The sequence below is a fragment of the Bombyx mori genome, chromosome 24, assembly GCF_030269925.1.
Source record: "Bombyx mori chromosome 24, ASM3026992v2".
Classification (NCBI taxonomy): domain Eukaryota; kingdom Metazoa; phylum Arthropoda; class Insecta; order Lepidoptera; family Bombycidae; genus Bombyx; species Bombyx mori.
In genome coordinates, this window is record NC_085130.1 from 12,545,527 (window position 1) to 12,561,764 (window position 16,238).

A 16,238-nucleotide genomic window follows, 5' to 3' on the forward strand; every position below is an offset into this window, starting at 1 on the left:
CGTAGTTTCGTGTTGAATACATGTTTGCCACTCTTATTACAATACTACGTTCACAGACGTGAACGTTTCTCAACGTAGTGTCATATTGGCCACATATTTGACTGCTTAAACAAGCACTACGTCTACAGAAGTGGACGTCTGTAGACGTAGTTTCGTGTTGAATACATGTTTGCCACTCTTATTACAATACTACGTTCACAGACGTGAACGTTTCTCAACGTAGTGTCATATTGGCCACATATTGGACTGCCTAAAGCTGGCACTACGTTTTAAGACGTGGACGTCTGTCGACGTAGTTTCGAGTTGGTCATATGTTCGCCTGCCTAAGTGAGACACTACGTCGAAAAATATCTTATATTCTTGGGATCTTCTGAGGAAAGATAATAAAACACATAATATTTGTAAAATAATCAAATATTTTCAAATATTAAACCTCCTACAATAATTTGTGACTTATAAAATAATCGAAATTTCCCAACAAAAAACAAAAAAATATATTAATTATTATAACATCAAATGGTATGGTATTTTTCAATATCTGTACGATGAAAAACAGATATAGTCTGAAACTTATTCAAATACACGTAATAGATACATATTATATATAGGTATATATTTCTTACACAATAATTACAAATTATTTGGTATTGTAATTAGGAACATTCCAATGATTATATCATATGTTAAACGCTTAAATTATTATAAATTATAATATTTTAATACGCTATCGGAAGTTATAAATTAGGATCTTCTATAACAATCTTTGTACATAATAAATAATATACAAAGTTTGGACACTACGGCAACGCTACTAACAAACAATAAAAAGCCCTAATATAATTAACTCAATAAAAGAAAACCATATTAAACATATAAGTACCAAAGTAATAAAAAAATAGGTCAACATATCCTAGTAAATAATTATAAAAATAGGAACGTATAAAGTCTCAAAAAATTAAAGTAAATCTGCAAAATAAGGTTTTGAAGAGTCAGACTACGATTTATTGTTCTTGCTGTTCAAGAATTTGGTGATAATCCTGGAAACATTCAGGACATAATGGAGGAAGTCCTGGACAACCAATGCACCTGTAGCTAGTTTCGACCCTCTTCTTATTCTTGGAACACATTTTACACATCAGAAATGAGTATTTTTTCTTAGAATTTTCAGGTGCAGGTTGGCGTTTGGGCCAATGACCCCAAAATTTTCGTTCTTGATCTGCAAATATGTTCTTTTGGGGGTTATTGTGTTTTCTGCTATTGTGTTTTTTTAAATCTAATACTAAATCTTTACCCTTACAGTTTTCTTTCAAATCTATTAATTTTTTTATTAACTCCTCCCGATATGAAGATAACTCATATTTTGGGTTTTTCAGTACAAATTTCTTGTATAAGTAATAAGAATTCCATACAGCGGTATCCAAAAGATGAAAAAGTACTTTTTTGTACCAGCGTATAGTTTTCCTCGGCGAAGAATAGTAACTTATCATCTGGTCAGACCTATCTACACCGGACATGTATTTATTATATGTTGCTACTTCAATAGGCTTCTTAACTATTTTCCCAAACCTGTTTGTTGTTTCTATAATACGGGGGTGTTCTCTAGTGGTCAACATAATCACTGGTCGCTTATCAACCCATTTGCTAACATACACTTTATTTTTCCTTACCCAAACATGATCACCTTTTTTTAATTTTCTGTCCACTACTTCCTTTGGATTATCTTTTCTATTAACACGAAGAGTACCATTTGTATGGGTTTTCAAATCAAAAAGTTTCTGAGAAAGAGTGACCGAATTGTAGTAATTATCCATGAAGAGGTGATGTCCTTTCAATAAAAACGGTCTCATCAATCGCATTACCAACCGTTCAAGCTTCGTTACACCTCTCAATTGGGTATTCTCGTCTTTTCCGCTATACATTATTATATTAAGAACATAACCATCAGCCGTTGCCAAGACATAGAATTTAATCCCATATCTTGCTTTTTTGGACTTTATGTACTGCCGAAAGTGAAGTCGGCCTCGATACAATAGTAAAGATTCATCTAAACTAAGCTCTTTATCAGGTTTGTATATCTTTCTAAAATTCAATGTCAACAAATCAACAAATTTGTTAATCTTTTCTGCGCCTTTTGCATCCAGTTCTGAACAACATATACATCGAAGTATCTGTTCATATCGCCGCGAAGACATTGTATATGAGAACACAGGATGATAATATAGTGGATCATCATAAGTAAATAGTTTTTGTTGTTTAGGAGTGCGAAAATGTCCATGTAATAACGAAAGTCCAAGAAACTTTTTCATCTCAACAGTCGTAGTATTTCGAAAATTTTGAGACCGGGAATATCGGGTTGACGGTTTGTTTGACTGACACAAAGCTGTACCATAATTATTAGTACACTGGACCAGGTACTCGAGTAACTCTTTTGGAAACACGTGATCGAAAATTTGTTCAATGCTAGTCTGAGAGGTAACGTCAAACTGAACGCCATATGACTCGACATCGAATTCAAAATCAGGTATTTCTTCTGTGCTATGTAACCACGGTATCTCCTCTGGTACAGGAGATCTTATCCGATTTTGCACTGGTTCTGAATCTATATCATTGTCATGTTGAGATATAAGAAGGGATGGTAAGTCGTCTACTGATTCGGAAATCGGTTCAGCATTTTCGATAGTTCTATCGTCCTGATCAGAATCTGAACTTCTAATTGAGATATCAGACTTACTTGAATCCGATGAAGCCACAGGGCCTCCAGATATAATTCGACGAGGTCTTATAGAAAATATTTCCTCTGATGAACTGGATGCACCAGTTTCTTCTATATTTTGTGGTTCATAGTTCGTGTCAGAACCATAATCACCGTCATTATCCTCGAAGGGATCTAAATCTGCTTCAGATGGCGAATTTGATGAAAAATCGTCGAACAAGCGTATTTTTGGACGTTTCTTTGAACTTTTTGCTGACATCTAAAATTAACAAATTGTTCAATTGGTAAATCAATCAACAACCTATAAAATTTCCAAGCTGGGCACAAGCTTTATCACATTAGAGGAGTAAATTAGCAACGGCTAATTACACGTAAGGTCATGAATTTTATTCTAATCCGACACTATAATAATACTACTTTGACCCAAGTATTTCAAGGAAAGTCTGTTATTTAGTAAATAAAAATACCTAAGTAAATACTAACATCACAAAATCTTATAAATACATAAACATAACGATGTTTCAATACAAATAAACACATAAAATATCATTTTTGCAAAATTTACTTACTGTTTGAGTGACGTAAACACGTGGTTGTTCACAAAATGGCACTGGCCGCACTGATTGATCGAGAAATTAGCGTGCGCTCACGCCGGTGGACGTAGTACTTATATACGAACTGTTTACGTGTGTGCGTGAGCAACTGAGACAGCAATATTAAACTACCCACAAAACAATCATGTTACGACAGTAAGAAATGTGAGATTGCTTACAATATGACAGTGAATGCTATTCTTCATATTGCTTCTATTAGAAGTTGTCGTCCGACGACGTACTGCCAATGCTCATAAAAGTTATTACCCCGTCCTTCGACGTACTGTTATACCGCAATATGTTAATTTCCCGTCTAACGACGTACTGTCAGCGAAAGTGTTAACTTTATTTTATTCTCTAGTACCCATAGCACAGGGAATCTTAATTTGAGGCCGGATGACCGTGCGTGATTTGTTCCTATGTATATACCTAATGTTATTGTTATAACAATATTATTTAATTCCCACAGGACGATCCCTTGGAAGCGACCAAAGCTAACGACGAGACGTGGCCAACATTCGACTTCTCCAAATTCGAGTCGTATCTCAACAACGACGGCGACCAAGGCAGCAACAGAATAAAACGCAAAGCTAAGGTATGTAGTCTGTCGATTACATTACTACATACATTACATAAAATTGACAATAATGCCACATGTGACTAATGGTTCAAGAAGGCGGCACATTGTGAAGTCTATGGTCTGGCCGTTAGCTGACTGACAGACAAAATAATTGACACGACATGACAGTTAACATTCCCGCCAAAAACTACAATACTTCAGTGAACTACAAGTATTTTGTTCTTCCTTATTTTTTGGCTCCGGCACGGTTTGCGCATTAGCTAACAGCAAATAATAAGATACTTACAATTCGTCGTTTTAATTATTTACCGTTTATTAATAATAAAAAAACGAAGGTAACCCAAATTAATCAACTGAGATGAAATGATACGAGATGATATGGGATGAAATATTTATCTCTTTTTTAGTGGATTGTTTGGAGGATCCCGAGAAGTTACCTCCAGCGGCTTTGTTTCATTTTGCGAGAAAATACATATTAAATTATTTATACAGATTGCAACCTTAACACGGGAAAATGTGACATTATAATGAAGGACCAATAAATAATTTTGTCTGTGGACAATACCCTCTATATGTTTGAACTCTACTTGACCTCATTATTACGATTAGATTATTACTGTAATTAACATAATTATGTTTGTTTAGATATATTAGAAATTAAATACATAAGGTCATATTTCCAAGAATATTTTTATATCTAACATGCCTAATTAGTGATGCATAATTTAAGCGATCATTTTTTTTCTTTTTTCCTAATGATGTCGATGTAACTTTACAGTTTAGAGTTTAAAATAAAAAAAATATAGGTCGTTTTATAATATGTTCAATATGTTCTTATGATGAGATGAGTAATTAAAAGTGACCGTTTCCACTTCACAAAGACGAAACTATTAGGTACCTATAAATTACTACAAGTTTGAACGAAGCATATTTAAGATACATAGAGCCAAACATCTACATAGATATCATCATAGATTATACACTTAATATTTGAGGATGTCATGTCATTTATTTCAAATTTCGAGAACCGAAATATATTTTTACTCTGCTCCCTGTAATGTGTGCGTTTTTTTTTATGGGCCAGAAGCCGACCTCCTTCCTTCGCACGCGAATTAGTGACGTGCCGAGTATATATTTTTTTTTGCGAATACGCAAACGATTGCAAGATTTCATTTAATCTAAATCCAACCTCCAACTATCGCATCCTTCACCAAAGCAGAATCCAACCCTAATTGTTAATCAAAAGAGTGCTTTCCTAGAACTGATTTGTTCTACATATCCTCTACATCTGGAATTACCTTCCCCATCCCAATAAGAGCGCTAAGAGATTTCTCCTTCGAATTGAGGCTTGAAAACAGTTTATCCCAACATTGTGCTTTGCGCCTAACAATACTGATGGTCTATGTCTGGCTTAATCGAATAAAAACGTTGACATTCAACCGTTTAGATACTGGTATCATTTTTTTAGCCACCTAACTGTCAGCGGCTTCGAGGGGCCTATTCTGGCTTCGACTTAATTCAGAGTCGCGACCCACTGACAAGATCCGGCGAGAAACTCAGTGGGCGTGTCTTTGAAAATGTCGCTGACGTTCATTATAAGACAGTCGTAATTAAATGTTTAATTCGATGCAAACGTTGTCGTGGCGTGCATCCTCTTTGACAGGACATAAGACCTATAATGACTAGACATAGACACAGACTAAGACAGAGACTTGACAAGAATTCGAAAAGAAAAGGAACGAGGGCGTACGTGACCAGCAGCGACGCTGTACCTTTTTTGACGACCTTAAAGAAAGACACAAAAAGACGAAAAAGAACGAATTGACCGTTCTCATATAAGACGACAATAGAACAAACGACCGTTCAACTGATCCTTCGACCGTTCAAGTGGTAATCGACCGTATATGAGTCAAGAATTTCGCCTGGGAACAACTTTTTGGTCTCAGTATCCGTGTTAGTTTATCCAACAACAATTTAGCCTTACTGAGTGAAACTTGAACGCATGTTTTTTAAATGAAGATACAAAAAATTTAAAAAAAACACGTGTCGCATTCGGGGACTGCCACGGTAAAGCTATTGCATAACATTTTTTATCCAGTTATGCAATTATAATTAGACAATAATAATTTAATAATAAAATAAGATCACGCTATATTTATAAACATTAACAAAAGCAAAATATTAACTGTCCCCTTTACACTCATAAGCTAGACCGCGCGAGAGAGAGATGGGCAGACTTTTCATGATGCGTATGCAGTGCGACGTCACGCCGCGCGCTTATTCGCAAACACGATACAAGCGCAACGTGTGAATGTGTTGAAGGCGAGCTACATGGTAGGCGAAGTGGGGGGTGTTAGGTTTTATTGTTGTTACGGAATTTCTTGATTCGGTCACCGCGTTCAAAGCCCGCGTTCAAGCCAAGTTCAAAGCAATAAAAGCTATGCAATAGCTTAATTTATTTTAACTAACACAAAACGTATGCTTTTGAAAAGAGCTAGGAAAGCTTACTCAAGAAGAAAAAAAGAATGCGTAACGTTAATTAGGTTACGTCAAACATTGTGTAATTTCGCAAAATCGAAACCTACACGAGCAGATCTGTGATTTATGTAAAACTTTGAAGCTCAAATAGAACTTATAAACGAATTGAAACGAGGAGAGCGCCATTTCGAACACAAAACTAGAATCATTTATAAACATGTACCTAGAGACGGGAGAACGTCGACACACGTAACGAAACGAAAGATCGCGTAAATGATACAATCGCAGAATCGACGAGACTGACGAACGTTTCTTTCTAACGCAGAACACCCGGCGTTTCGACACTGTCAGCGGCCCGAAGCTCCGCGAGCGACCCCACCACTATCTCTACCCGGAACCGGTCAAAGACAGGATCCTCGAGTTCACGACCACCACAAAGAAACCGGGTATCCTGCCGGACCAGATGAATCCAGGCGTCATATTCAGGGTGCGAATGTCCGACGCCATTCTGCGGATCAAACAGCGAATGTACGAGGACCCGGAGAGGCATATAGAAGCGGACATCATATACACGAACCTGATAAAGAAGATCGTCATGGACGAGATTACCAAGTTCCACAATCTACTGCTCATGTACAAAACCGACAGAAGCATCAAGGAGCATTTAGGGGAGTGTGGCGGTAGGATTTACAAATTCATAAGCTACATGACGATCAAAGTTCATATCTATTGCCTCTTCGATGCTCTGTGGATAGACGGCAACCCTTACGTGATCGGAGATGAGTATACCGTAACGCCGGTCGAGGTGCCTCCGATGCTGCAATGCGACGCGGCTGAATGTAACTCTGTCGTTTTCGTGGATTCGATCACTGAACCTAGAGACCTTGAGGAGTAACCAATAAACGGATTAAGAAGTTTTTATGTTTTTTTTGTGTTGCCAAATTCTTGGTGGTCTTAAGGTACTGTTATGCTCATTTCAAGCATGAAAGCATGCTTCTATTGAGCAGTTGCTACTTAGTAGCGTGTGTGTCGGAATGGTGCTCAAAAGTAGCATGCTTCTATTGAGCAGTTGCTACTTAGTAGCGTGTGTGTCGGAATGTTGCTCAAAAGTAGCATGCTAATTTCGAGTTTGCTTAAATATCAACAGGCGTGCGATTTTTGCGGCACGGGTGGAAGGGGGCGTGCCTTACGCTCGTCTAAACAGGTTTGGTTATTGAACATGCTAGCATCGATCAGTCGTTTGCAACAGGTATAATATAAATACATACACAAAATACATAAATAAATAGCATACTTAAAACTAGCGTGCCTATTGCTAGCAAATGTAAACTGTTCATAAGCATGCTCGTATTGAGCATACTCAATAGCACGCTTTTTAGCATGCTATTTTAGAGCATGTGTAATAGTACCTTTACCCTTATCGGATAAAACGTGGGATCGACGCAGCTTAGTCTTTTATCTGCTGCATAGGGATTTAGGACGTCAACTCTATTCGGGTGATATCTCCGGTGGTACATCCATTGCGACGTGCCCTAGGAAGGGACTTTTTCTGTTTCTGCTTTTAGTAGTAATGCGTTTCGGTTTGAAGGGTGGGGCAGCCGTTGTAACTATACTGAGACATTAGAACTCATATCTCAAGGTGGGTGGCGCATTTACGTTGTAGATGTCTAAGGGCTCGAGTAACCACTTAACACCTAGTGGGCTGTGAGCTCGTTTACACATCTAAGCAATAAAAATAAATAGAAATAGTAGTCCTATTATTTCTAACTGGAAAGGCAAAGGTATCATACCATACAGCCTGATCGTTTACAATTTTTTTTATATGAAACATGATAATATAAAGTGAAATTAAGTTGATTAATTGGGCAAATGAATCAATTGGCATGAAATTAAATGAGATATGGGAGGAAATGTAATCTCAATAAAATGGTGGTTATTTACTGAGAATTTTTCAGTGGGCTTTTTGGAAGACCACAAGAAGCTACGTCCAGCGGCTTTGTTTGATTTTCCCACATTTGTGCACTTTCACAGATACTAAACAGTTGATAAACCATCGTTATTACACATTTAAACCTGAAGAAACACTAAATAGACAAAATAAAACAAATCACACAACTTCGCACCTCGCGTTCCCGCCAAAAGTCCTTTCTTCTTTCAGTGTTTCTTTTAGAGGGCTGAATTGCGCTAACGACATTTTCAAGATACGTTTGCAAATAGACAAGTTCCGAACAACAACGATTCATTCGCGAAGCAGTTGTTGTCTTGAGTTGTTAGGTCTCCTTTGGAGGAACTCGGGCAGCTGTTAGCAAATCTCACAGTGCTTGCTCAACTGTTCTGGTGAAGCTGGAAAGGTCTCTGTGCGGTCAGTCTACCGACTTTTTTTTATTGCTTAGGTGGGTGGACAAGCTCACAGCCCACCTGGTGATAAGTGGTTACTGAAGCCCATAGACATCTACAACGTAAATACGCCACCCACCTTGAGATATAAGTTCTAAGGTCTCAGTATAGTTACAACGGCTGCCCCACCCTTCAAACCGAAACGAATTACTGCTTCACGGCAGAAATAGGCGGGGTGGTGGTACCTACCCGCGCGGACTCACAAGACGATCTACCACCAGTAAAAAAAATTCACACTAAAAAATTTCACTCGATCGATGGATGATTTTCTCTGTTCCGTTTCCTCCAAGCCTCTAAAGATGTAGATAGCGACTGTGACGTTTAAACGACTTGCTATGAAAAACGCAAAGCTGGTAGAACACACAAAACTGTAGCGTTCTCTATAGATTTTCAATGAATTGCTCATCTTGGTCTTATTACACTGACTAAAGACCGTTGATAGCGGTTTTCTTATGAGCATCTTATGCATCTTGTGCATTTTCTTATGAGCATCTTAAGAGCCCGAAAGATGCCCTGCCTTTTTTTTTTCCCTACCTAAGCTGATAGCCTTGAGAGGCTATTTCAGCGTAACCGTGGCTAGTAGGTGAGCTCACGGGGCTCAAACCTGACGACGATGCTAACACGAACCCTAGCAAGAGCCGTGCTTCGCAGAATCTACCACCGGATCGGAAACGCGACCCACTGAGAAGATCCGGCGAGAAACTCAGTGGGCTGTGTCTGAGAGTTAATTTACTCGTCGAGCCCTTCGTCGCAAGCGACGGGTTCGACGAGAACGGTGACCGGTGCTTGAAGTACCTAAAAGCACCGTTAGTGGATCGGGAGGATCCGAGATGACGTGTTTTGGGCGACGTCGACTGCTTTCCATTCTGTCCGCAGGATCGGGAATGTAGTTACCGGCGGCCACGATGAGAGAGTTCTCGTGTCGTGCCGCTTTATCGAAGTGGCGCATCGACGCCGACTGAAGATACTTACTGATGGACTCCAGTCGTCATGGAGGTCGACGTTCCTGACGAACCACGGGGCTCCGACGGCTATCCTGCAAAAACGGGATTGAATAATCTGGAAGGATTTTAAGTGAGTGCGGGCCGCGTGAGCGAACACTACACTTGCATAGGTCATGGCGGGGCGTATGCAAGTTTTGTAGAGTGTCACCTTATTTCTAAGGGACATTTTACTTCGCCTACATATCATCGGGTAGAGACGTCCTAGAATGAAGGCGGCACGGTCGCGTACCGTCTTAATATGGGGGCGGAATGTCATCCTACTGTCGAGGGTGACGCCTAAGTATTTGACCTTCGGGGCCCACGGTATGGGCTGGTTGAACATCGTGATTAGGCGAATGGCGGTGGCGGAGGTGTCGATGCGCCTAGTCGGGAGAGGGTTGCTCAACGTGGTGTTCGGAGGGCGACCCCTTTTGAAGAGCACCGCTGTGCTTTTCGTGGGGTTGATGTCGATGCGCCACTTCCGGAACCACTGTCCCATGGTGGTAGCTGCGGTCTGAAGTCGTCGATGAAGCAACGCCTTCTTCCTACACGAGTAGTAGATGGCGGTGTCATCGGCGAAGAGCGCCAGATGGGTCTCCGGAGACCGGGGTATATCATTGATATACAAACTAAATAGTAACGGGGAGAGGGCGGAGCCTTGCGGGACTCCGGCTGTGACGTGACGGGGGCGGGAACGCGTTCCCTCGACTCCTAGTGGAAGAAATACAATAGATCACTTTCTTAATCATCGTACGAAGAAAAGTAATTCACAGAAAAACCAGGTTTCATTCCAGAGACAGATTGTACATGGAAAAAATGTTCTCTGGAACACAATAGCGAGATTTTTTGGATACCAGAAAACGAAATAACGGAATCCCCTAGAATAATTCCTCAGAACATTGCACGACGGTCTAAAAATTATTTAATTTCATTATCGTATTCCAGCGTCGCCGCGGCAAAAGCAGGCGTCGAATGAAGTATAATAGTACGCCAAGCGATGAGTTTGAGGTAAGGAGTAATTTATCAATCGATTCTAAAACAATAGAGTAACATCAAAGTTATTAAGATTATTTGTAAATAGTATGGAGAGTACGGTGCACGCTCGCTGTGGTTCATACCCGATCCTGCGGACCGAATGGTAAACAGTCGACGTCGCCCTAAGCACGTCATTACGGTTCCTCCCGGTCTATTAACGATGCTAGGTACCTCAAGCACCGGTCACCGTCCTCGTCGCTTGCGACGAAGAGCTCCACGAGTGAATTAACCCTCAGACACAGCCCACTGAGTTTCTCGCCGGATCTTCTCAATGGGTCGCGTTTCCGATCCGGTGGTAGTAGATTCAGCGAAGCACTACGCCAGCTAAGGCTAGTGTTAGCAAATTCTCTCAGTTTAAGCCCGTGAGCTTACCTACCAGTCCACGCGTAGCTAAACCCCGTAACGTAACCTTAACTAGTAGTTGAGCTCATGGGGCTCAAACCTGACGACGTTACTAACACTGACCCTGACAAGATCAGTGTTTCGCAGAATCTACCACCGGATCGGAAACGCGACCCACTGAGAAGATCCGGTGAGACACTCAGTGGGCTGTGTCTGTGGATTAATTTATTTCGGCGAGTATTGTGAAGCGGCCGCTACGTAAGCATAGACCTAGTATTATTTAACTTATCCGCCATCTTCATTTCTCAGTCAGGAAACACAACCACTTCGAGGAGCCCGAAGGCTCGCAGATCCCACGACGACGACAGCAGCATGCGGCAGACCAAAAATAAAAAGATAAAAAACAAAAAACACCGGCCCACATATGAGACGTACGATCCGCCCGTCAAGGTAACCTGTAGATATTAAATACAATGAATTCATAATAAGTAACCATAAGACCTTATTTCAAGGACGACTTTTTTGCTTAGATGGGTGGACGAGCTCACAGCCCACCTGGTGTTAAGTGGTTACTGGAGCCCATAGACATCTACGACGTAAACGCGCCATTCATCTTGAGATATAAGTTCGAAAGTCTCAAGTATACTTACTTACAACGGCTGCCCCGCCCTTCAAACCGAAACGCATTACTGCTTCACGGCAGAAATAGGCAGGGCGGCGGTACCTACCCGCGCGGACTCACAAGAGGTCCTACCACCAGTAATTACGCAAATTATAATTTTGCGGGTTTGAATTTTATTACACGATGTTATTCCTTCACCGTGGAAGTCAATCGTGAACATTTGTTAAGTACGTATTTCATTAGAAAAATTGGTACCCGCCTGCGGGATTCGAACACCGGTGCATCGCTCAACACGAATGCATCGGACGTCTTATCCGTTAGGCCACAACGACTTCAATAATGATAAAGTACACAAAATAAGTATGGCAATTGGAGTCTTCCGACGCCATTGTTGTCAGTATCGAGTATTTAAACATACTAGAGATCCCGCAGAAGTCGAAATTCGACTATAATTAATTGGAATTGTAAGTTTGTACACTATTATGATTGTATTTTATACTTCTATAATCACAAATTTCGCCAAGGCTACACTATAAAAATATATGAATAAAGACAAACAATATTTAATCTATTCTCAATTTGACCACAGACGTCAAGAACAAAAAAATTTGACAATAAATAAATAGTAGGCATGCGTGTGTGCGTCAAATACATGGTATGTAGTGTGTGTAACGTTTTCTTTATTGATTTAATGTATCTTTTATGCATTATTTAAAAAAATATTAGCATTGTGCACTTCTTCTCTATATTCTCTATAAGCGTGGAAAATTTCTTACTTCTCCGCCCGCGCAATTTTCGTAAAAAGGGATACAAAGTTTTTGCTTCACGTATTAATATATAGATTCATTAATATTATTAAATCCATACATAAATTGTTCTATTAAAAATGATGTGAAGCGAAATGCGATAAAGTTGATTAATTTAGAACTTCAATCAATTGGGATTTAATGAAACGAGATTAGATGAAATAAAAACTCAGTCAAATGGTGGTTTTTACTGAGATTCAAAACGGAATCGTTTATTTTTAAACAGTTTGGTAGGAGTTTAATTAGTTCAGTACGCCACGTAGGGCACAGGTGACCTACATAGCAGTCAAAGGGTTATGAATATTATTATGATAAATTAACAACAATAGAGGCTTAAAATCAATTAAGTCTCTGCCAACAACGAATTTAAATAATATTAAAATGAATTTAATGAATGATCTCCGACTCTAATTGTCCGATTTTCTCGTAGTTTTTTTTTATTATGAGTTCAACTTGAGAGCATATTTTTTCTTAATTTATAATCACATTATTTTTTATTTTATATTTTAATGTAAAATTGCAAAGAAGTTTTACTTTCCCGAAGTTTGTAACAAATGGCGCTGCAAGTCAATTTTTCGATATATATATTTTATATTTGAGATGGATAAGTGTCTAATAGATGGCGCTGTAGTCAAAATCTGAACGTCTTAATTACATATTTAGCTTTTTGTGTATATTTTATTTCTTCAAATAAATATCAATGTTTGCCCTCAATGCGTTCCGGAAATGTGATTGACGCTCCAAGAAAAGTTCCTGTTATAGTATCAATGTACAACAGATGACGCGTGAATAGTTTTAATAAATTGATATTTTTCATACAACTATGCACAATACAGTGAAGCGTGATCAGGTAAAATCAGGTTTACTAGTGAATTTAAATTAAATGTTGATATATAGGGCACATTTAGAATTGAAGTGGCTTAACTAAAAATTTTAAGAAAATCAATTTTCTACTTAGAACGACCTATGAACCTGTCGAACCTTTAGAACTATAGAAACCCAACCTAAAAAATGTGATTTTTAAAAAATATGTGATACAATTTTCGAACCTAAAAGCCGTAAAGAAAGGGAACGAAGTGAAAGAGATCGATAGATAAGTGTGTCCCTCTTTAAACTACTTTTGGTACTTTACTATTTACTCTACTTTCTATGCTACTTTGATTATTAAGAGTCGCTGAAAAGGGTCGTTCTAGCTGCACACTTTGAATTAAAGTCAAAATCTAAAAATTTCGAAATGGGTGCGATGTGTTCTTTAAGTTTATTAAAATAAACAATCTTTTTTAGTCTATAAAAGGAAAAAGTACTCTTTCCGTCTCTTTTCAATCAGGCGCTAACCAAAGTACAATTTTAAAATCTAAAAAATTACAATTCTTTATTTAAATGTTTGACATTTACCAAAAAATAAGAATTTTGTATTATGCAACTTCATTAATCAATTCTAATTCAATTCTAAATAATGGAATTCGTTGTTCGGCAACTAAAGACTGATTCCGGAAAATAACTTGTTGTTTGAGAAAAATTGACTCGAATGAATTTTTGTTCACTAGTTATTAAACATGTTAAAATAATATGTTTCAGCAATGGGAGTCCGGCTTTGTAGAGATGCCTAAGGATCTTTACCAGGCTCACCTGAGGCCGGGAGTGATCTTCAGAATCCACATGGCCGAAGCGATCTTGAAGATGCAGTACCGAAAGTAAGAACTACTTTTGTTAGTTGCCTGGAAGTTATGAGCTCTGATCAGAAGATATTCGATATCTATCTATCTATTTATATAAAAATGAATTGCTGTTCGTTAGTCTCGCTAAAACTCGAGAGCGGCTGGACCGATTTGGCTAATTTTGGTCTCGAATTATTTGTGGAAGTCCAGGGAAGGTTTAAAAGGTAGATAAATATGAAAATGCTCGGAATTAAATAAAAATAATAATTTTGTTTTTCCTTTGATGTGTCCCCCGTCGGACGGATTCCTTTTGTTTGTTTTAAGTTTATTTTATACAAAAGTTTAGGTTTATTTATCAATTGAGGCACTACGAAGTCTGCCAGGTCAGCTAGTCTTTATATACATATATAATTCTACTATACGTGTGTATGTCACTGAACTCCTCCTAAACGGCTGGACCGATTTGATTGATTTTTTTTGTATGCGTTTGGGTGGCGCCCTGGATGGTTTAGATTCACAAATCAGCCCGGCAGATGGCGCTGCAGTCGGTACCTATTTGAATGAATTTTTTCAGGACAACGTCTGTCGGGTCCGCTAGTATCCTATAATATACGATGTGTACTTATTAAGCCGTATCTTTTTTTTGTTTTTATTGCTTAGATGGGTGGACGGGCTCACAGCCCACCTGGTGTTAAGTGGTTACTGGAGCCCATAGACATCTACAATGTAAATGCGCCACCCACCTTGAGATATAAGTTCTAAGGTCTCAGTATAGTTACAACGGCTGCCCCGCCCTTTAAACCGAAACGCATTACTGCTTCACGGCAGAAATAGGCAGGGCGGTGGTACCTACCCGCGCGGACTCACAAGAGGTCCTACCACCAGCTCCTGTCCTGTATCTACATATCTATATCGGAATTTTTGAAAGTAATTTTCTTACATTAAAGACGTCCTATTGACATGACAATTCGCACGCGCGTCGAGGGCCGATGATGATACAATAGTTTTGTAACTTCGCTAATTTCGCTATAACATCCTGACATCGGTAACGACAGTATTGATTTTTTTAATTCGACTTGCTTCTATATCGATTTTTTTTTGTTTTGTTTATAAAGTATTAGTGATTTTATGGACACTGAAGTCGAAACCATTTCCATTACCCAATGCATTATAAAATGTTTTTTCGCGAGGCAAAAATAAACAAGATGGCGGTATACATTCGCGCTGGCTAACAAAATTAATGAGCCGGTACGGTACATACGGGTAACAGCATTAGTTGTCAAATAGCGAAATTCTCTAAAAACAATAAAACAGTTTCCTGCGAAAACGAGTTTTTTTTTTCGAATTAAAAATTAGCCTACCTCACTCCACTGATGTAAAAGTATCACTTTAAAAACAAACTTAATGTGTTAATTTATTTCATCGTTTCGAAGTGAAAGAAGGACAATCAAACACACTTTCACATTTATAATATTAGTATCCATATAAGTTGAGAGTGTCTTTTAAGGTTTTTTTTTTTTTATATAGCTAGGATAAAAAGAAACGATATAAAAAAAACATGGCGTAATAAAAAATCAAATCCGAAAAATGTTGAATTTTCGTTATAATTATCATATTATAATATATTATTTCGTTGGGTTTTTTTTTTTGCCTTTATTGGCAGACAAACATACGACTCAGCTGAAGGTGAGTGATTACCATCGCCCATGGACGTCAGCAATGCTAAGGGCAGAACCAGACATTGACTAGCGTTGAAGACCCTTAGCTCTTTTTATATACTTGATATTATAAATACTGTTTTTAATACCTCAGTGTGCTTAGTGCGTGTTTTTTAATACGCTTTTATTAGCTTCAGACGTATGTACGTACGTATGTAACGGAATCTTTGAACATGATTTTGACCCCCTTCAAAACGTCGGATTAACTCGAAATTTGGTATACTTATTAAGGACCGATGACAATACAATAGAGAAAAAATATTTTTAAAAAATCAATTGAATAATTGAAATTCAACTAAAAAATGATTTTACT

The 16,238-nt window shown here is 38.5% G+C and overlaps 2 protein-coding genes across 5 annotated transcripts in view; one reads left to right on the forward strand and one right to left on the reverse strand.

The window, feature by feature from the left end:
- Positions 1-16,238, forward strand: part of LOC101742037 (uncharacterized) — a 35,700-nt gene that overhangs the window by 13,622 nt on the left and 5,840 nt on the right. Inside the window, exons 4-7 of one of the 2 annotated variants that reach the window (XM_038020100.2) lie at positions 3,776-3,901; positions 10,690-10,752; positions 11,431-11,571; positions 14,128-14,243. In XM_038020100.2, coding sequence (XP_037876028.2) covers positions 3,776-3,901; positions 10,690-10,752; positions 11,431-11,571; positions 14,128-14,243 — 446 coding nt within the window. Of the gene's footprint in view, positions 1-3,775; positions 3,902-6,689; positions 7,282-10,689; positions 10,753-11,430; positions 11,572-14,127; positions 14,244-16,238 lie in introns of those variants that run through there. The other variant, XM_038020104.2, reaches the window with a different exon arrangement.
- LOC119628567 (piggyBac transposable element-derived protein 4-like) lies at positions 399-3,643 on the reverse strand. 3 transcript variants are annotated; one of them, XM_038011308.2, is made up of 3 exons: positions 3,283-3,643; positions 2,732-2,972; positions 399-1,216 (listed from the first exon to the last, which is right to left on the reverse strand). In XM_038011308.2, the coding sequence occupies exons 2-3, from the start codon at positions 2,970-2,972 to the stop codon at positions 1,002-1,004; spliced, it is 456 nt and encodes a 151-aa protein (XP_037867236.1). In that variant the 5' UTR covers positions 3,283-3,643; the 3' UTR covers positions 399-1,001. The 3 variants fall into 3 exon arrangements, with proteins under 3 accessions (XP_037867236.1, XP_062531783.1, XP_037867235.2); XM_062675799.1 differs by having other exon boundaries at positions 1,668-2,972; XM_038011307.2 differs by having other exon boundaries at positions 399-2,972.

Excerpts from the sequence above, each read along its gene's own strand:
- LOC119628567 (XM_038011307.2), bottom strand. The coding sequence starts at position 2,972 with ATGTCAGCAAAAAGTTCAAAGAAACGTCCAAAAATACGCTTGTTCGAC.